Source organism: Manis pentadactyla, chromosome Y (assembly GCF_030020395.1).
Source record: "Manis pentadactyla isolate mManPen7 chromosome Y, mManPen7.hap1, whole genome shotgun sequence".
Classification (NCBI taxonomy): domain Eukaryota; kingdom Metazoa; phylum Chordata; class Mammalia; order Pholidota; family Manidae; genus Manis; species Manis pentadactyla.
This window is the reverse complement of record NC_080039.1, coordinates 33397530-33419732: the sequence shown is the minus strand read 5'-3', so window position 1 is coordinate 33419732 and position 22203 is coordinate 33397530. Positions and strand designations below refer to the sequence as shown.

The window sequence follows — 22203 nt, the reverse complement described above, 5'->3', positions numbered from 1 at the left end:
TAACAGGAGGGAGTGCGTCTGCAGGGGTGATCAGAGCATCCACGCATCTCATATGTTCTTCAGGATGCCGGGAACCACGCAGGCAGTGGCTCACCCTCCATCCTGGAGTTCAGGTAGTAAATTCTCACTGGGTGTTGGGAGAGTGGGGCTTGGGAGTGTGGGAAATTGAGATGGGAGGGAAGCAATCAAGGCAGATGGTGGACATCATCTCAGGAAAAGGTGTGATGGACCAAAAACCTCCATTCTTAATCCCTGAGATGCCTTAAAAACCCTAAGAATACCCTGATGCTGGCGTTTAGGACCTCTGGGCCTTGGGATGGGGCGATGCTGGGGAACCTGCACTGTGGCTGAGAACATGCAGATTCTTGTCGGCTCAGGCCCAGCCTTGAACCAGCTGACACCCTGCTTGTCAACATGAGCACACGTTAGGAAGGAAATCAGCAGAGAACAAACACTCCTCACACAGGCTCCATTAAGTACTTGCAAAGAACAAGCACTCCAGAATGACATTTTGCAGTGTTTTCAAGGATGCTGAGAATACCAAAAACCCTCGTGAAGGGAAAGCTGTCTTGTGTATGGATTCGAGGCAGTGTTCAAACACCTTAGTATCTTCCCAGTTAGTGGGCATCTAAATGGGTTTAAGGACAACAGTCTTGATAAAAACTGACCGTGAGGCTAAGGCAGGTACGTGTTCTGCGTGCCGCACCTGTGGGTGTTCAAACGCAGGACCTCTGCTCCCAGGTCGGACCCGAGTGGGTCGGCTCTACACCAGCAGAGTGGTGATGGGGCCACAGACATCCTTTTTACCAGAACTACTGAGAATACGTGTTTCTCTCCCTGTGATGAAAGATGATGATGCCGGGGACACGACTACATTTTCAGGAGTGTGAAGTGAGGGTCACTTGTAACTCTGACCCTCGGCTGCCTCTTCGTGAGGGAGGGGCCTTCCCAGTCACGGCCCCGGAGGGCGACCCCAGGGGAAAAGTGAGCAGATAGGGAACAGGGAACATCACATCCAGTACAGAGACGGGGATGCGACACAAACACACAGGGACGTGCGGTCATAAATATATAAGTGCCCAGCCTGTGCTCAGAACTCAAGAAATGTTAGGTGGCCTACTCAGGCAGAAGTTAACAGTATCTTGCAATTTTCAAGTGACCAGCCCGTATGGATCCTTTGTACTAAATAAGACCGTTTTCCATGAGTTTGTCGCATTTCAGCCAGTGTCCGTGTGCCTTTCTCCTCAAGGTGGGCAGTCCCTGCAGGCCGGTGAGCTGTGTGGCTGCTGGTTTGCGTTCACAGAAGACATGGAGCCGTGTGCAGGGGAAGGCGCAGAGGGGAAGGGAAGGTGCCTCCTGGCTGGTGCCAGTGTGCCTGGCCCCCTGGTTAATTTAGAACTCCAATCCTCGTTAGGTGTGTGGGCTCCGTCCAACTCCAGGTCATCCCCAAGGCCAGGTCGTTTCCTGTTTGTCCTGCCATCATACGAGGGTCCTCTAGCCCCCGAGCCCTGGCCTGTGGTCGCATAGCCAGTACCTGGACAGGACTCACGGATCACACACATTGCTAAGAGTGCACCTTTCCGTTTGCTTTTATGCAAGCCTAGGAATACTGCAAGAGATAATGGCTGAGAAGTTTACAGACACACAAGCAAAAGCAAACTAGACATGGGGTGGGGGGATCTACAAGGTGCAAATGCGATTAGAACAAAGCAAGCGATTGCTTGGAGACCATGAACAAATCTTCACGGCAACTTCATGCTCCCACAGAGAGGAGACAGGTGGCCTTCAAAGGTAGGACTACCCAAACTACCAAAGTTGGATAATAGAAAATATTATCTTTAAAGGGGAAAATAAAGTGAATGTCAAACCAGAATTCAATATCCAGTGAAAAGATCCTTAGAAAGAATGGTGAGAGAAAGACGTCTTTAGACATACAACAGCTGAGAGAAGCTGTCATCACCAGACCAGATCGGTTAACATTAAACGGCATTATTCACAGGTGGGAATTTCTAGAACAATGACAAAAGGTCACAGTTACCTTGATTCTGCACTTCTAAGTGGAATGTCTATTTTACCACCAACTACAGCATTGACTTGGTTTCCAGAGAAATAGGCATTCTCTGTACTAGTGAAATACCAATTCGTAGTTTATGAAGACTTTGAATAAGAAATGCATGCCAATTCTTTCCTGATGTGGATTCTGAAAACATACCATTTTAAGCGACTTTGCATAACATGTCACCATCGTTTGGCAAGGGTCTTAAAAAGTAATTGTTTATGAGTCTGTGTTGCCATGGTCTCATGTTTGTGAAGAGAGATTAGAGAATATAAGTATTCTTTGTAATTTTCAAGCCCTAGAGAAATATACTATTAACATTATGGTAAGTAATTGGACATATTTTCATGTAAAAATACTCATTTCATATACAAAGCTGGAGAAATTCACCACCTTGGGAATCATTTGTTTGCAATAAAGAAAAGCAAGGCTTTAATACAATGCTTTCGTACTAAGGGGACTTTGCACAGTTCCTAATGACTTTTTGATGAGAACCCACCACAGCGGGGGGAACAAGGAAGAGCAATTACCTCCTTTATCCTTCAAAAAGAACTCGGGTCAAAAAACATACAGAAAAATTTGGTTGATTCAAGGAGTAATCAAATCAGACCAGACGACACAATGACCTGGTCGTGAGTCGCACACTTCTCCTGCCCCTTAGTGTGCAGACTTGACAAACACCCTAAGATCCAGTCTTATTCAATTGTGTACATCTGCAGGCCTGGCACATTGTATGCAAGCAGTATTTCTTGACTTACCCTGGATGACAGCTCTCCTGATGAAAAGTTACACCCAGTGGAGGTATCTGTGGTTAATAAGAGAGAAAAATTAACTGCTTATGCGTACAAGATACCATCTATGAAAGACACTGAGGGGAAACCAGAATATACTGAGATATCCTGCAGACCTGCCTTCACAGATAATCCGGAAGATGTGTATCCATCAACACATGTTGTTAAAAACATCTTTCATAAATGAAGTGTCTCCAATCAACAAAAACCAGGTGAGAATGCTGCTGGGACCCTGATACTGGGAGTGTGGCCACCACTTTGCAAATCATTCATAATGGGCTTAGTATTCTCACTCCATGTGCAACTTCAATCTGTTCTTCACACCAGTGTGACAGAGAACTCACTACCCCCATCTCACAGGGAAGGAAACTGGGGTAGAAATCGATAAAACAAGGTGACACAGCTGTTTAGCGGCAGCACTGAATTAAAGTTTAATTTGCAATCTTTTGCTTTTCAACACTTCATTTCCTTCACAGAAGAAGAAGGATTCTAAAGACCTCTGGTGATAGACTTTGGTCGGGAATCATTCACGGAAAGCCAAGGAGGTCTGGACTTTAGCCTGTGGAATTGCAGCGCGAAGACAATGTTAAACAGAAGAGTCAGTCGGTACAGATAGGCTAAAACTCAATGTTCTTCGGTATGAAACTTGTTAGCGTGTGTCCATTTGTTTCTGAAAGTTGGAACCACCACCCATAGCATGCCAAATTTAGCATCCAACTGTCAGTTATGTTCAAGGAATACACGAACCGCAGTAGCTAAACACTGACTACTGTTTGCACAGCAGAACAATTCCTATTCTTTAATAAGAATTCCCTCAAGTGCAAAGCAGGTGTCTTCCAGGACTTTCTGCTTTTATATAAATCACTGAACTCCAGCTGAGGACTTATTAGGTGGAAAAACTCTAATAAGTAGTAATTAGCTAGTTCTCCAAAGTGTTCCACACAGGTGGAATTAAGCAGCGATTAATAGTGTCATCTGTCGAGGGGGGCTGTCATCAGTAGCACGAATCCTCCCAAAGGATGTGCAATGGGTAAGCAAAGAGTAGCTGCCAGTTAGGGAGGACCTGCATCGCTCCTAATAATGCCTGCGTGTCCCAACTAGGACAGACGTGAAATGAGCCAAGACAGAACACTGACTCTTCATACTTCATGCCTTCTGCACTTCATCGTTATGTCTCCATGAAACTGACACGTTACTCAGTGGGATAACATCTCTAAAGTGTAGTGAGGCAACTGATGCAGGAGAATAAGAAAATGTGTGCTTTGGCTAAGAGCAGTATTTTCCCTGGTACCAAAATACAAGGGTTTCACCACAGCCTTGGTTAAAACAACAAAAAGAACATGAAGGCACCTGACATAAAATATACTCTAGAGGAAAACATACCCTGATCTAGATCTACACCATTTACAGAGGCATTAAATCTCCTTACACTATTCACACAAAACGGTTTAGGGATTAGAAAACAGCAACATTAATATTTGGAAGAACAATAAGCCAAATCTAACAAGCAACTGTTCAATAGAGAACACATAGTTTCTGTAGGCAAGGGCGCTATGGTTCACTTATATATATTTAATGCCATTTTGCAGTGTGAGTACTGTTTGGTTAAAGAAAAGTCAATTAGTCATATTTATGTTTTACATTCATTAGAAGATGTAATTCCTTCTTTAAAAAGACAAAACCATAGAAACATAAGGTGCAGAAGTGTCAAAGACTTTATTCAACTCAATTAATTGGTGAGGGAACCAGTAAGATGTTGCAACCAGTTCAAAGCGAACTGAAGTAGGTAAGGAGATAGGCAATCAAGAATGCTGAAATGAATTTGCTAAACTGACGCAAAACTGATCAACAAGCCGTGGCAGTCATGCCACCAGACAATCACACATATTACTATGGTTTTTCTACAACTTACAGAGTTGAAAAATGAGATCAATGACAATCATGAGAGAGGCCGCCTGGAATGGTACACTGAGCAGGAATACCCCTTGACTGTATTTTCCCATTTTCAATGTCTTTGCCAATTTTCCCATCACAAAAGGCTGAGTACAGCTATTAATAGGGATCAATCACCGAAGTGTAATGTGTGATACGTTATTCCAAAAACGTGTCATGGCTCTCAGTCATACCAAGTATACATTCTGAAATGAGATATTTGCATCAAAGAATGTATTAGAAAAATAAACTTTCTTCAAGGAGGGAGGTTTTTTTTTTTTTTGAGTAGAAAACATTCTCACATGTGGACACGTGCCTAGATATAAAATACAGGCTAAATTATAGGCACACTAAAAAGAAAGAAACTATTAATGACATGGCTCAGAGTTAGTCTCTGAGCGGAGGCCAACACAGACATTTTGAGGGTACTAAAAGAATGTGAAGTTTGTCATAAGGAGAATTCATTTCTTAGGGCTCATCCATAATGTGGCTTTCCAACTCTGAATACAAACCAAATATAGAATTACATCTCATTTTATCAATTGCTATTGCATGTTATAATCCAGTGGAGCAGTATAGTATACACATGTGTGTGTATATAACTATATGTAATATTTACATACATATATATACATATCCATGTACATATGGATATACACATCTACATGTTGTACATTTTCTAGTCAGGGTTTAGAAAAACAAAAAAGAAATGAACGTAAGTGAACTTTCATTTTGTCTCAGATTAGGTATTTTACATCTCTGCATGCATATATACATATATACACGCACATTCATGCACATGTATGCGTATGTATCATTTGTATGATTATCATGTGTTTATTCAAGTAGGGTATAGGGTCACTGACATGACGATTCTGATCTCTCTTCTGAGCTATATCTGCTTTCCGTCCAACCGTCAAGTTTCAATTCAGCACCACTTTTGAGAGAGCGGGCCAAGCCCACATGGCATGAGGGCCGAGTTCAATCTGGAATGAGAGCGCACTTGGTGATTTCTTGGGTGGTGTGGGTCACACAGTGGCCACCCAGAGCAGTACCTGGACCTGTCACTCATAGGGTGGCAGGCCGAACAGCTCGGGCTGGAAGTCCTGCAGGGAACCCAGCACCAGGGTCGCCTTGGATGTCAAGTCTCGGTGTAAGTTGGCATCTGGAACCATGACCACCTGCATGCCTGCTGCAAGGGCTGCCTCCACCCCGTTGGGAGCATCTTCAAAGACGAGGCACTGTAGGGTGAGGAAGAAAAAGAAGGTTGAGATGGCCTTTTCCGTAACGAGACATTCAGGGGTTTTCACTATCATCATCCCAGCCGGCTTTGTCACTGTGCAGAGGGAGACAGAGAGGAAGTGTTATTTTCCCAGGAACTGTGGTGAGGACAGCCGTTTGGGACCCGGTCCTGTGGGCTTTACGCTGATACTCTAGAAGGGCGAGGTTTCCATTGCTGCTGTTAAAGCATTATTGAATGTGGTGCAGCTGGGCAGCAAGATGGGATTCTGGGTTTAAAACTTTATTAGAATCATAAAATGTGTGCAATCAATAATTGAACATTTAAAGCATGAGAGGAAATTGTGTGTGGGGGGAACCCATGCTTTTTAAACATAATTTCAGAGCTGGTAATGGTGTAGGTACTGCAGCTTGGAAATTACATGCAGAGGGTGTTTTAGTAAAATATTCAGGCCCTGTGTGAGCCAGAGTTATGCAACGAAAATCTCGTTAGCACTAAGATTGAGTGCCATGCGCGGGTTCTCTTTTGGCTTCTTGAGTAAACCCACCTTATTACTGGATGAGTGACGCGCATTCCACCACCCAGATTTAAACAGGGTGTCTGTGTACTTTCTCCATCAGGAATCTCCAGAATGTCCCCCACGGGAACAATGCTACGGGAACGTTCACATTCGGATTTGTTAAAGAGAGACCTGAAGTCTATCCACAGGTGAGTCAGCGCGTCATCTCTCTGTCATTCTCCATCCTGGGAAAACGCACATCTAGAATGCTTCCCTGCGGCCCTGGAATCACACACTGGATGTGGAAGCAAGTTCATAAATCCTTTTCCATTAAGATTCCGTCGGGCCAGACATCTGTAAAGAGGGCTCCTCCATCACGGGCGGCAGATGCTCGTGGGTTCCCACCGTTCTTAACTGCCGGACGACTCCCGGGAGTGGCGAGGTTGGACCCTGGTCTCCCCTCACCCCGTGTCCCCACCCTGGTCCCCCTGCCTTCATTGGGATGCCTGGTCCCTGTCATCAGCAGAGAGCTGGCTGCCCGAGAACTGGCGCTGGGAGCGCTGCGTCCTGATGCCCTTAGGTCAGTGGGCGGCACCCCCATATACACACACTTGCCCACCCTCCCCCTCCCACACACACACTCACAGAGGCAACTTCACACACGCATGCCTACAGTCTTCCCCGCCGGTCTGCTCTGCAGCAGGTACACTTTGCCCCCTTCTTCCCTTCTGTCTGGGGCTGAGAAGGGTGGTCGGCTGGCTCACCGTGGGGTCAAGGCGAGGACCAGAGCGGTTCGAACAGGTCGCAGCGCCATGCCGGTGCCCAGCCGCCTGCAGGGAGTGGGCTGGCCTGTCCAGCAGACAGGGCTGGGGGCTCAAGCCTGCCCATCGGGGCAAACTGCACACAGTCCCCCTGCCTTCCCCTCCAGAGAACTTCTGGAGACCCTGGCTGTTTTTTAGGCTGTCTGCTTGCACGGAGAGATGCCGTCTCCATCTGAGGGGGGAAATCACTGCACTCAGACCACCCAGGTTGCTTTTCTTAGTCATCTGAGCAGAGGCCTCCTGCTGGTGGTATTTCTGTCCCTGCCTTTTTAAAGCTGCATCCCGATCGCATTCTAAATGTCCTCGGCTGCTTGACCTGGGGCCATGGATAGGCACTTACATGTCCAACGACATTTCGTTTCTGAAATACCAGCTTGTTCTCTGAGAATTTGGAAGCTTTGTAAAGTCCACCTGAGAAACTGCGTGGGGCACAGGAAGAGACCTTGGGGGTCCCTTGGGGCAACTCTGCTTGGCTGGAGTCATGAAAGTCACTTAGTTTGGATTTGTGTGAGGCGCCTTCTGAAAAGCAGGGTGGGCTGGCAGCAGGGAAAACTGGCGGCGCAGAAACGGTGGCACTTGTCAGAAAGGAGGCCCAATACCTCCATCCCATCTGAGACACTGAGGATGCCCTCCGCACCCGAGAGTCTTTGCAAACACCACTGCTTACACTCCAGGAAGTAGGAGGAGGGCCGTGGGGTGATGAGCAGAAGCTTTACAGGAGTTTCTGGCTGCGATACAGGGAGTCACCCACAGGCCCCCTTTCTGGATATGTCCCTGCTTCCTAGGCCATGCACGTTTTATTGGTTTCTCCATTTCTAATCCTTAATTTGTCCCTACCCAATTTTGGAATTAACATCCAAATGCAGCATCTGCCAGGCATGGGCAGAGGGCGAAGGAATGTGCTGAGTAAGACAGCCCCGAGAAAACACCCAGGATGTTCGAATGCCAGGGTAGGTCAGCCTTGCTGATGCCACTGAGGCCACAGGGCACCACGCAATGAAGGGTCATAGGAACGTCGGTGTGCGCAAGCGTACAAGGCGGTGATGATCCGGGCGGGTGGGGAACACAGCAGGCTGGTGTGAGTGTCTTCCTCCAAAGCACTCTGTAGGCTGCTGATTCCACAAGGTCACAGGCGACTGAGGTCTCTGATACAAATACAGGCGTGGGTCACGTCAGCCACAAAAGAACCACTGAGCCCAGACAGTGTGACACACGTCACTGGAGCCCAGGATCCCATCTGCACCCTCCTTCCCGCTGCCTGTTCACTAGTAGTTGTCACAAGGTGCTTTCCATGGACGTCAGCTGGGCTCGCATGCTTCACATCAGCTAACGAGATTCAAATCAATGAATGTGGAGATGTGAAGAGAGCATGCGAAGTTTTTAAAAGCTAACTGACCGCCTATGGGAGGTGGTACATGCTGGGAATGTGGCCCGAAAACTCAGCAAACAGGGGAGGTACAGCAGCGAGCCTTTCAGAAGAGCAGAAGCGCTGGGCCTCCACGCACGCGCGGGTACGCGGCCACATCTGGTTAGGAAAGCAGCCGAATGCAGGGCAGAGAACAGACTCCAAACAGGACCTGCCCACGTGGCACCAGCCCAGTGCTGGGTCTACAGAACCACCCACCCGCGGGCTGCACTTGCGGCACCGAAGGCTCAGTGAGCCCACTCCGTGTGCGCCTGGCTGGAGCTGCCCACGCCCTCCTGCCCCTTAGGGGCCATACGACCGCACAGCAGAACCACTCTCCTGGGAAGCACCTGCAGAAATGTCCCCAAATGCCTCTTATGTCATCTTTATTCTCCATGTCTTGGCTCCTAAGATCTATGTGCTTCTAAGGGCCACTCAAAGGAGAAAAGTACCCAGTGTCTGAAAACCTGCACATTTTAGGAATATTCACAGCACGGCTTTATCTATCTCTTGAAACCAAAGAATAAATCTTTGAAAGTTACCCGGACAGTCTCTGCCTGTGACTCACAGGACTCAAGCATCACGAAACCATTGAATAATATTAGCTAAAATAACACAGCGTATATCTGCACAAACATAAGGGGGAGTGTGCTGGTGCATCGGAGACCCAGCATCTGCCTGCAGCTCCTCTCTGCTCCACGCAGCTGATAGGAAGCTCCACTGGTTGAGCGGTAATTACCCTCATTCCCCAGCCAACCAGAGTTTCACTGGTCAAACGTCACCCCCTCATTGTTAAGTGCTCTGTTCCCTCAGTGCCAGCCCTGCCCGCCCCACCCTGCTCTGAACGACTCCGCTGGTCCCTGAAGTCATTACACCCACTCGCAATGCATGACTTCCGTCCAAGCCCTCTGGTCTCTGTGAAGGACGCTGTCCCTCTGAGTAAAGGTTCCGCAGCACTGCCGGCAGGCAGGAGGGGCTGGCAGCCCAGGATACCCTTTCTCCCTATGCCACGGGGGTCATGGGAGCATGCATGTGCATTTGCACGTTTGTATCACCTAATTAGTGTAGTGATCTCCTGGTAGCACAGGACACGTACTGGGTATTGCAGGACACATTTCCATGACCTCAGGGAAGTGTCTGGGCAAGGAGAACGTGCTCGCAGCTGTGTTCACACTCACCTGGGTGTCCCTAGGCAGGGCTGGGTCAGTCACAGCCTCACAGGTACCCAGCAGGGAGTGAGCATAGGGACACCTGCTCAGTCAGGGAGCTGGCCAAGTGTCCTGGCACAGGACGTGGGGCGTTAAAGGGCCCCCGGGGTGCCCCAGCTGGAGGAGAGCGGCGGGCCCAGCGCCCTCCTGTCATGGGTAAGGGGTCTGGGCCAGGGGAGTTCAGAGGTATGCTCAGGGTCACGCAGGCACGCCGCTGACAAAATTCAGGAAGGGCCCGGGTCCCCAGGATGCCACGCTCTTCTCGGGTTACCCAGCGGAAGGCTGAACTATGTCTGAATGCCATCTCTAGGAGAGCAAATGAGCTGAAGTAAACTGTAGCTGGAGGGGCTTCGTTTAGACAGCAGGGCATTTCCAGCTACTGAGGAGGTGGAGCATCTACGGGCACCATCTCTCACGGTGCTGAACCTGCTCTCTGAAGACAGACGCTCAGCAGTGCCCTGGGAGGCAGCCGACGCCCGTGTCCTTCGCCGGGCTGCTCAGCAGGACCACCTGAGGGGTTCTTGTGCATCTTGCACTGCAACTTTCTAGAAGGAGCATCATGTAACTGAGACGCTGCATGTCATACCGAAGGTCTGTGTAACAGACTCTTTGTCTGAGAGTGGGGGGCCTGGATGGAAGTGGGTGGGAGCAGGGAGGGGCTTCAGCCGACGGAGCTTGATGCAGGACACGCTGGAGAGGAAGACAACATGGTCCCAAACCCTGTAACGTGCGGGGTCCTGGGGTGAGGGGTGGGGTCGGCATGGGAAGGCCAAGTGCAGCGATGATAGGCAGGTGAGGGGCTGAATGTGGGTCGGGCGTAAGCTGGAGATGAAGGGGAGGGGTCAGGAGTGGCCGGGTGGCTCTCCACGGTGCACAGGGCATCCAGGCTCTGGGGACAGGGCAGGGCAGCAGCAGGGCCCAGGTGAAGGACCTTCCCAAAGAGAGGCCATCACCGCAGTGAGGGTGTGCAGCTGCCCAGAGGTGTGCTCGGTCGCCGGGACCCCCATCCCAGGTAAAGGCTTACGCTGGGCCCCGCTCGTGAGACCTCCCGTCCCTCCTCACAAGCTCAGGGGAAGGCACCCACCAGGGAGAAGCCCCCTTCGGTCCCACCCTGGCTCGCTCCCAGCCTCCGGGGCAGCACGCTCCACACCGACTTCAGGCTGCACTTGGTTTCTTTTAAATAATTACAAGTTACACGATTTTCTGGAACAAATGGACTTTCCAAATGTGGCTCTATCACCTCTTGGGAATAAAGATTTCCCTTTGCAAAATGCAAACTTGATAGAAAACCACTTCACGTTCATTTTCGAGACTCTCAGAAATCCTGGACTTGTACAATGAACACTTCTATACCCCAAAAGCAGGCCCCATGCCTAGAGCCATGTGTGATCTGAATACACTCACTAAAAACAACAATGTTCTGCTAAAACACCACTTGTTCAGTTAAAACTTGCATCGTATCACTTCTGGCAGGGTTTTTCCCCATACATTAATTTGCAATATTAAGTTCAGTTTTCAACTTGTTAGGTATCAAAATTTCCAGGAGGCCTTAAAATCTGTTTTTTGGTTAGCTTCCAGTCAGCAGCAGTCATATGAACAGTTAAATGTTCGTCTCCATGTTCTCTGCCAGGGAATTACCTATAAACAAGGGCCACGATATTGTGAGGCTGCACAGGCACATACTTTGTGAGGTTTATTGAAGTGTCTTTAGTGTAATGCTGTAAAAATGACCAGTTTCAATGTATTTTGTCATTCGTAGTTTGCATTATTCACATGTCCACCCATCAGGCATGCAGGCATCCATCCCCGCCTAGCTGTCTGTTGGTCTGTCTTCCCACCCCCCCACACACCTACAGGTAAAGCACACCTAGTTGTGGTGTGTTCCCTGCACAATAGGGTCTGACCTTGAGCTCCCGTACCCCTCGGGCATTGCAGAGGTACTGTCTTATCAAATAAACTTTGGTCTGAAAAGCAAACTACAAAAACCAGTACTGACAGAAACATATTCCTAACCAAACCCTCCAGACTTACAAGGAACATAAATGAAAGAAACCACCACTGACTTGACTCCCTTTTCTTTTGAGAAAAGGCTTGGAAGAAACTTGGGATCTTAACCCCTTGGTGGGACTGGGTGGGGAGCTTCCTCAGGAATTTTCTGCGTCGGTGATTCATGAAAAATCCATTGTGAGGCACTGTCGTGGCCACTGTAAGGTGTGGGCATGTAAGGTGTGAAACACAGCTCAGGAAACGTTTTCTAAAATTCTCTTGTCAGATTCCGTGTCCACCAATTTGTCAGAAGCCACTGAAAAGCCCAGCAAAGCTCTCAAAGGCACTCAGTGTTCTAAAGATTCATAAACCAAGTCCTACCAGTGTGTGAGAGCGTTTTTCTTTTCCTGCTTCGTCTATGTTCACCCCATAGTGTAAGATCACCCCAGTCTTGCTTGGACTTCTGCTGATACCCATGATACACAGCATGGCCTGTGCCCAGATTAGCTTCACCTGCTAAGCACTAAGCTGTGACGTCGTCGGCCTCTTGCAGATTATTCACCTATATGACTAATATGCCTAAGTATGTGCTATGGGCTGACTGTGTCCCCCAAATTCATGCTGAACGTAAACCCTACTCCCCAATGTGAGTGTGCGTGGACAGAGCGTCCTTAGGAGGACTTTAAGGTTAAATGGGCAGAAGGAGGGCCCTAATCAGATAGGATTAGTGTCCTTGTAAGAAGAGGAAGGGAGAGGCTGCTCACCCCCTCGCCCCCCATGTGCAGAGAAAGGGCTGTGAGGGCAGGGGGGCTGGGACAGAGTCCTTTCCAGAAACCAGGCCCTGCCAGAACCCGGATGCAGGACTTCCCAGCCTCTGGAGCTGTGGGAATGCCAGTTTCTGCTGGTTAAGCACCCAGCCTGCGGTGTGTGGTCAGGGCGGCCCGAGCAGGCTACCACACAGCAATAAGCTGCACTTAACCTCCAGCCCGCGTTCTCAGGACGGCACACCTGCGGCTGCCCTCCTGGGAACTGCGTGTGGCTCGTGGGAAGGGACGGATGCTGCCTCTGTGGCAGGGCTCCACCACTCCCCGGGGTGGCACAGCCATGTTCCGCCTGCCCTGGGAGCAGCTGCTGCGCAGGACGCATCAGGGGTCATCGCAGGGCAGGAGGTGCCACGCTGACCCGTGGGAGTGACGTTTCCCTGCAGTCTCCATGCCCTGCACTACTACTACGGGAAATGACAGCCCCCAGGGAGAGCCGGAGGGACGCACTGTGCCTGCAGGGGATGAACGCTTCATCGCCGAGCTAACAGACGGGTGAGAGTCACTGCAGGGGAGCACGCGGCACGGCGCCTTGCAGGGGGTCTCCGGTCTCGGGGAGCCACACTGCTCCTAAGGGCCCAGCCACCTGCTCATCCCGCGACCCGAGGTGTCTGGGGGCGATGCCCTGAGGGTTTACCTCCCAGGGACGCTCTCACCCCCATCCCTGTAAACATACGAAGTGCCGAATCCCCAGGTGAATGCTGGTTTTGACCCACGTGGTCGCAAAGCCAGCACTCCTGGAAATGAAGGCGCTGCATTCCAGCTGAGGGTAGCAACCGTTTCACTTGTCTCTCATTGCCCCCATTAATGTCCAATTCTAATAAACTCCCTACTAGGTTGTCATCATGCTTCCAGAATGTTCTTTGACGCACCCGTCCAGGGAAATCTTTGCCAAAAAGGAGATTCTGTGCCTTAGAAGAAGAACTGGACAGTCACTATTAACACAGAAATGGTCCAGAAGTACTGTCATGGGTAAATCTGTTGTTTAAACTTTGCTGCATTTGTTTCCTAAGTGTGGAAGTTTTTCAGAGGAAACCAAGAAATGACCTCAAAACCAGGGCTCGGAGGAATGCATCTGGGGCAGGTGTTTGCTAGATACGCCTGACAGGGGCATGATGCGTGTGGATGCAAATGAAATTTACCGGCTGCATTTTCGGAAGTGTTCTGAATCTTCCCTTACACACTGACTGTAATTTAGGTGCTTACAATAAACCAAAGCACAGATGGCAACTCTTGGCTTTACATGTCTATCAGCTCTGGCATGTAGGTTACACTTGCATTTCATTAGAAACGGCACTGGGTGCAGACAAAAAGAGCTTGGAGAGGCGCCCTTCCTCCCCTGCCTGCTCAGATGTGGGTTCCACTGAGCACCCCAGCCAAGAGGCACTTCAGGTCACCACAGCGTGTGTCCTGGTTAATGTCCCTCTCCTTCACATAAACTTCTTCTCAGTCTTGGGATACAGAGCAGGCATCTATCCTTCCTTTGGCAACCTGGGATTCACGTGGAGCCTTCTTTGCCAGAGTAACTGGGACACGGTGTGCTGGAGAAGAACGAGGGGGCACTGGGGCATTGCTGGGCAAGCCTGGGGATGCTGGCAGAGGGTATCAGACCCCTGACGGTGGGCAGTTGGGAAGGGATCACTGGCCAAGAAAACCCCAGGACCTGGGTGCACGTGACAGGTCAGCCGTGCGGTGCTGTGCAGTGCAACCCTGGAGGAAACGGGAATCTGAACCCTTGACAATGATTCAGAAAAAGCCCAGGGTGCAGAGGAAGGAAGCCCAGGGCTTAATCACTGGGGGCAGCTTTACTCCTGCAGCAAACGTAATTTCCGCAAACCCTAATGGTCTCGCCCCATTTTATCAGATGGGAAAGGTGAAACTCAAGGCATTCTGGTAGGCAGATGGCCCTGAGATGTCCACCCCTTACTGCCAGGACCTGTGACTATGGCCCTGTATGTGGCAAAAGGGTCTCTGCAGATGGGATTCAGGTTATGAATCTGAAGATAGGGTGGGTGTCCTGGCTGGACAGGTGGGTCTGGTTTAATCAGTGTGCACTGAAAGCAGGGGCACTTTCTCTGGCTGGAGCAGCAGAGATGCTGCAGAGAAGATTCGAAGTGCAAGAAGGTTCCAATGTACCCTTGCAGGCTCCGAGATGCACAAAGGGAGGCCTGCCGGAACCAATGGCGGGGGCCAACGGAAGCCAGCAACAACAGGGAGCCCGGAAAGTCCTGTCCTGAGAGGAACTGAATACTGCCAGCTCCTTAAGAGCTTGCAAATGCATTTTTCCCAGCTTGTATAGATAGGAGCCCAGTCCAGTCAGCATCTAGATTCCACATTGTGAGGACTTGGGACAATGCAACTATGCCACGCCTGGAATTCTGGCCTCTGGAACCCTGAGGTTTCCAGCCATTGACTTTGTGGTCCTCTCAATGGCAAGGATGGAAAATGAGCATATGCATAACTAGCCTGATGTTAAGCCTCGGAATTCATGTAGAAGGCTTTCTAAACATACCCAGCTATAGATGCTGTACCTCACTGTTGAAAAAATAAAACAAAATGCAACCAACGTAGCCTGATTATGCTATGAGGCCTCCAGCTAATAAAACAAAGTGCATGTTCCTCCCAGAAAATATCAAGAAAGACTATGCTCTAATTCACTAACAGCTGAAAGAAGGCACTCTGGCAGAATCCCAAACCAATGGCCAAGCTACTTTATTTCTGTGGAATTCACACCCCAGTTCCTGTGCCTTCATTGGGAGTGATGTTTTGTTTTACAAAACAGTCAGGGACTCCATTTAATCCAGTTTATGCCCACAATATGTGAGGGGGTTACAGACTTTCAAAATTAGGAGAGTACTGAAGAATGGCTGGCTCAAGATTCCCTGCACCCCACAGAAATTAGGACCCCCTGATGAACACTTCAGACAAGCTCTAGCCAGATCTGGGCTTGACCTGGGGTGACCAGGCCCGACTCAGTTGCCAGGACACAGAGACCGAGACCTACAACTGGGATGGTCCCCACCCAATCAAAATGACCGAGTCACCTGGTTTAAACAGACAGTGATGGAGACACCCTTCGTAAAACAGAAAACCACCTCTGAATTGATTAAATGCCATCCTTGGAAATCATTGGGGACTATTGGCCCAGTTGATTAACTTAGAAATAAATAATTAACTTGGAGATGAATTGGAATTACTAACTTAGTATATGACGAATCCAGAGTTTCAAAACCATTCTGTTCATTATTACTGCCTAAGGAGCCTTTGAAGACATTCCCCCGCCCCCCACCCAAACCCACAGGCTCCCTTGTGATATGCCAGTAATACAGGCAGAAAGCTAAGGTGGGGCCCTGGAGTAAGCAGGAGGGGAGAAGGCCAGGCTGAGCGGTGTGCCTGCCACGGGGCTGCAGGGACGGCAAGATGGGACCAGAGCCTAAGAATGGTGCCACAGCAGTGCTTTAGAAACATTAACAATGCAAAGCCATCAATGTACAAAGAAACCCTTCCAGGGCTAGTTAAACGTCACTGGCCCTTATTCCTGCAGTACTATTTATATCTAATAGGTGCATCGGAGGGCACACGTTTCATTAATATTTTTTTGGAAATCCAAGATACAGCTCATCTTCTTAAATATCTGGGGTTCTGCCCACTGTTTCCTTCTGTGATGGTGGCTTTATGTAGACAGGTGATGTGCTACACGACATCATGATGGCCTAATGAGAACTATCATTCTTTGAAATCGCTAATATGTGAAGATTTCACAACCTCATGCACGGATATGCACAGAACTGAGGAAACCGCTTAGCAGTTATACTGGTGCAACCCCATTACAAGAATAAATTAGAAAGGAGTCCCTCAACTATGGTGCTAAGTCATGGTAACAAAGAGTCGCTCCTGGCATATCGTTTCAGCATTTACATTTCATTTGATATATGTGTCTTGTGTATATGAATCCAAAGAAGAACAAATTAATTGCCTATGAATTTATTTACCAGACGTCTCAGTGAACAAAACATCACCCATAGGTACAGCGTGACACTCCGCACGGGTTAAGGGTCTTTGGGATTGCAAAGGAAAGTGGTCTTGCCATCGTTTTTTGTTTATTCAGTTCAGTTGATCTGTAAGATCAGCTAGGAAACTATCAAGAGCAATTATCAAACTTGATTTTGAAATGAAGATGAGCATCGTTCAGTGGGTCTGGGAGGGAGAGTGTGCGGGAGGTAGACCGTATTTGCTGTCCCAGGACATTGGATCTTTCCCATTATTCCATTAGCGATTGTGAATACAGGTAATTATGTTTTTAAATATTGCAAATATAGTATTCTATGCGTGTGAGTTGGTGTATAGCTTGTTTCTTAGTGACAATTGAGAAAATCTACAAAAGGCTGTATCCGATAAGAAAGGTGATCATGCATGCATGTTTTTATTTCTTTAGTGCAGCCAGCAGGGGAGACACTGCTAAAGGTCTGGAAGATGGGCAGAAGCCACCTGAGTTCCTGAGCGCAGAGGAAGGCACGGGCTGGCAGGTCTGGACGGGATCTGCAGAGCAGCAAGCCTCAAGGGTGGCAAGGGGCTGGGATAACCTGGGCAGAAAGCAGTAGGTGCCAGGGTGAGAGGCTGCAAGAGGAGAGGGCTGAAGATGCGGTGTGAGACAGGGCCTGAAACGGTGGTCTGAGCGGTCCCTGGGGCAGGCCACGGGGCCAGCTGCTTAGGAGGGAACCAGGCCAAGGACAGCAAGATGCCCTAAGGCCACACGGACGGGACGGTGGAAGCACCTGGGCTGAAGTCCGGACTGCAGAGCCAGAGGCAGGATTATTGGGAAGGGAGGAGGCTGTGGGAACGCAGCAGGCAGAGGGCCTTATGTTTGGCCAGCTAGACACTGAGCATTCAGAGGCGGCGGCAAGAGGGTGACAGTAGGGTGTTTGGAAAAGGAGAACAGAGACTTCTTGGTGGTGAAAGGGGTCCAGAACATGCCACAGCAGCTTCAGGATTATTTTGAGCTGAAAATATTTGAGAATGAGCAGCTGCACAAAGAGGCTTTGTCTCAATTCTCCTTATCATCCTAAAAGCAAAGCCTCCATAAAGAATTCATGCGTTTTAAATCCCCTTCCTGGGAGTTTCACAACCAGGGAAGGTTCACTCTTGTGGCTGAAATCCGCACAGGTCAGCACCTGGATAAGAAATCGCCTAAACACTGTAACATTGTCACAAAACTATCACATCTACCACTGGTTTTCCTAGGAGACCGTTTACTTTCCCTAAGTTATTTGTTCTCCCAGCACTGTCCGGCCCGCTGTCTCTCCCCAACCCCTATTAAGATGATCTGTAAGCCCCAGATTCTAACTGCCTCCTTGAAGTACATTTTTCTGTAAAATTCCAAGTATATGTAAATAAACTATCTTTTCTCTATTAACAAGGTCTTTTGTCAGTTTCATTTGCAGGCCCCTCCTAAGCGAACCTCAGAGTACAGGAAACACCTTCCTCCCCAGCCGTGGGATCCGGGAATGCAAACAGTCTTGCCCACTGGCCCTCAGGAAGGACACCAAGCTAAGCCAGACTCAGTGAGAGAAGTAGAATGGGGAACTGTGAATATAACAGTTGAGTTTCTGTTTTTGATGAAGGGAGGGCCTCGTACATGTGGCTGCAAGAGCCATGAAATAATACTGAAGCCCAGTGACCAGAGGTGCTAGCACTGTGCTTGGTGAGTGACAGGAGGAGAAGGTGGTCACGAGGCCTGGGCGGTGATGGCAGAGAGGCAGGGTCCCTGCAGCCGCTGGGGGTGGTGGACTGCAGTGTGGTGACTCTCCTCCCCCCCTAGGAAGCGCTCCGGCATGGCTGTGCGGCTGCAGGGCTCGTAGGGAACGGGAGGCTAGCGATGTCAGTCACCCACAAGACACGGGCCAGCACAGCTCAAACCTGAGTTCCAAGCCGGACACGGCCAGTGCATCCACTGGTTTCCGTTCTTCTGGGAGGTAAACAAGTTCTTCACAGTCGTGAATGACAGCAAGATGCTGACAACCCACACCTGTGCCCAGATGTGGGGACATGCACAACGTAGGACAAAAACAGCTCCAGGGATTGATTCTTAAGTTAACCTGTGTCTTTGTTAACAGGTTATGTACAATATACTAATGGCCTTTTCACATATCGGTAAGTCATCTCAGGTGATGACTCCTCTGACTGGGGGAATGGTCTGAGGTTTATGATGAAGACACCACACAGTTAACCAGAGTCACTGGTTAAAATGGACTTACTGTGCTGTGTATGCTCTTATGGTGTGTTAAAGTTCCATGTGTGGAACTTTCTTAAAGACAAAACAGGTAACTAAGAAAAGAAAAAGCCCTGAAACTCAGCTCTTGACATAAACAAGAAAACTAAAATATGCAAAGTAGCGATTATTATGCTTTTTAAAATGGATTTCAAGTTTTACTTGTAGTAAGTATCAACCCAAGACATCACATGTCAAAGATGCCATCATTTTATTTTTGAACCAAGTTGGGCACTTTTGTGCCTAAGAACTCGAGTGGCAGAAGTCACACAGCAGGGGGCCAGGGAGCGACTGACTCCCCACGTGGTCCCTCCGCCTGCCTTGGCCCGGCGATGTCCCGTCACCCACAGACACGGGCCAGCACAGCTCAGACGTTAGCTCCAAGCACCCTGCCAGCCCCCACAAGTGCGTGCGCCAACCGTGAAGTTTGAGCGCGATCCCCTGCACCCCTGGGGCTGCTGCTGCGAGGCTGGGGCGCCCTCTCACGCGGGAGCCTCCACGCGTGCTCATTAGCGAGGATTGGCTACGGGCACGCGGCAAGACGGCCTTATCTGTTTACCTTGAGCATGGAAGCGTGATTCGCAGGTAACTCAGAAGGAAATGTTTTCAATGAAAGTTTATTTAATGCAGTTCTCCAAGGCACTTTCTCCTAGTAAAATTAACTCATGCCTTAAGAGGACGTCCCCCTTTTCCACTGCTTGCTTTCTACTGTCCTACCACTCCAACTGCGCCTAATTAATCTGGTGACACCCACCGCATAAAAAATTCCCAAGAGCAACTGTGAGAGTCTGTAGCGACTTAAGTATCACATGAAATGCCCTTGAACTCCGGAGGCGCACTAGCAATGCGCTCGCACCAAGGAGAACACAGCAGGACAAAAGCATGTTTCAACAAGCCCCTTGGAAACCGCTTCCTGTGTTAGGAAGACAAAACGCAAGGAAAAAATGAGGGGTCCCTCTACTTCAGGGAGCCCGTTAGTATCTCCTTTCAGCATTACAATATGCACATCGTGTGAGGAAAAAGCCCGAAAGCCTTAACTATATTTGCCTAAAAATTATGACAAGAAAGGTTTCACTTCTGCAAGACCATCACACCCATAAACAAACATGGATTAGTTACAAGGGTAACGTCTGGAACACGTTCAGAGCTAAGTTACTCTTCAGATCTGTAATTGCTTGCTTTTCTTGGCCGGGTCTGAAACAAACACTGCCAATGAGGAGAACAGGGAAATCAGGCCTTTCTGCACGGTGCCTCCTCAGGGGAAATGTCCACAGGGGGAGACGTGCAGGGGGTTCTGTGCACGGGGGAAGCATGCAGGGCTTCTCTGCAAATGGCCTCGTACAAAGTGAGCACATGCTTTCCATACACACTCTGCTTCCTACACACTTTAAAACTCAGAAACGTCAGGTTTCCATTAACATGGGTCTCCTTGCAAATGAAGGTCTGCCTTAGCTGGAAGAAACATTACATCCTCTTCCTTTTCTGCCTCAGCCCCACACACAGATCACATCAAGGCAAGTCTCCTCTCCGATCTTTAGGAGGAAGTAAAGGCCGGACTGAAAGGCGGTGTGTGCCCACTCTGAACCACCCTGGGAATCCGCTGGTCCAGTGTGGCACCTCGTAGAGAAAATGGGAATTTCTGCCCAGGATTCCCGCCTGGCCTTCAGAGCACCCACTGTGTATATATGAGAGCCTGCTGTGCATACTTATGAGAGCAGGGAGATGTTTACCGGGCACAGAGCGGCTGGGCAATCACAGGAGTACGGGCCCAGGGGAGGGGTGGAGGGGAAACACCCGTTCTCTCAGTTCCTGGTACGTAATGGGTCGAGCATCTGCCAGTCACCAGGGACCTGCCGACAGGACACCTCCCTGGGCCAGGAGGGCAGGGAGGTCAGACCGCGGAGAAGGGCAGCCGGCAGGGAGAACAGGAGAGAACGGCAGCTGGTGGAGGGAAGCGGGGGTCTCTGGTGCTCAGAGAGGATGAGGCCTGTGCTAGGGAGCAGGACGGAGCCGCACAGGACCAGGAGAGGCTGAGACCTCCCGCCCTGAGAATAAACAGGGTATGAACCCCTTTACCTGCCACAACTTGCTTTTGTCTTTATTCAGTCAAACCGAATTCAGCAGGAAAGTGCCATGGGCGGAGAACACACCTTCCCTGTACTTGTGAACAGATAAACAGCAACTTGCACCAAACAAAAAATGGCATTTCTAAAAAGAGGAAGGCTTTACAACCGGGAGGTATAAAAAGATTCTTTTAAGGAAGAAGCTAGTCCTTAGGGAAAAAGAACACCTTTCTGTGTAATTTGAGCGGGATGCCAAGCACGCACACATACGGATGTTCTGACATAAGGAACAGACACACTTTACACCCAGGAGCCCCTCTCAACCACACCTAAGTTTAGGCTCATTAAGTGACCCCTGGCTGATGCAGGGGCCATAGGTGGCTTCAGGACTGGGTCTGGGGGCAGGAAGAGGCATGACTAGAAGGCTGGAACTTTCATCCCCATCCCCTGGCCTCCACGCCCAATGATACAGTCACCAATGGCCAATGATTTAATCATGAGGCCTAGGTAATGAGACGTCTGCAAGAAACCCTAGAAAACGTTCTTGGAGCTTCTGAGCTGACGGGCACACGGAGGTGAGCCCAGAGAGGGCAGAGAGCTCTCACCCCTGCTCCCCAGACCTCGGGCCCCAAGCACATCTTCCACGGGGCTGCTCCGGAGTTGTATCATTTATCATAAGCCAGTAAACACCAGCGTTTTCCTGATTCTATGAGTTATTCCAATATATGATTGAAACTGTGACAGGGGCTGTATGGGAACCACGCAGTGTGCAGTTGACTGGGCAGACATGCGGGCGGCCTGGGTACCCCACTTGCGGCTGACATCTGAAGTGGGGGCAGTCTCGTGGGACTGAGCCCTCCGCCTGTGGCTTGCGCACTGACCCCAGGTAATTAGGGGCAGAATGCAAGTGAGCTTGGGAACACCCAGCTGGCACTAGGGACTCGGGGACAGGGCAAGGGTCCCATATTTTCACAGCCTCTATGGGTCAGCGTGGTAAGTTAAGACCTTGATCCAAAAAACACTCCAAAACACATCATTCAAACGCCCCAGCCCCCGGCTCCCTCGGAAGCAGGTCTGAGCGACTGTCCCAGAGCTTGCCAACTGCCTAGCGAA

At 49.5% G+C, this 22203-nt stretch overlaps 1 protein-coding gene across 3 annotated transcripts in view; it reads right to left on the bottom strand.

The window, feature by feature from the left end:
- The window catches only part of PUDP (pseudouridine-5'-phosphatase), a 97856-nt gene that overhangs the window by 38647 nt on the left and 37006 nt on the right, over positions 1 to 22203 (bottom strand). For 2 of the 3 annotated variants that reach the window (XM_036932598.2, XM_036932599.2), the window contains exon 4: positions 4540 to 6020. The exons of the other annotated variant lie outside the window; for it this stretch is intronic. In XM_036932598.2, coding sequence (XP_036788493.1) covers positions 5844 to 6020 — 177 coding nt within the window. In that variant the 3' untranslated portion in view covers positions 4540 to 5843. Of the gene's footprint in view, positions 1 to 4539; positions 6021 to 22203 lie in introns of those variants that run through there. 3 annotated transcript variants of the gene reach the window in all.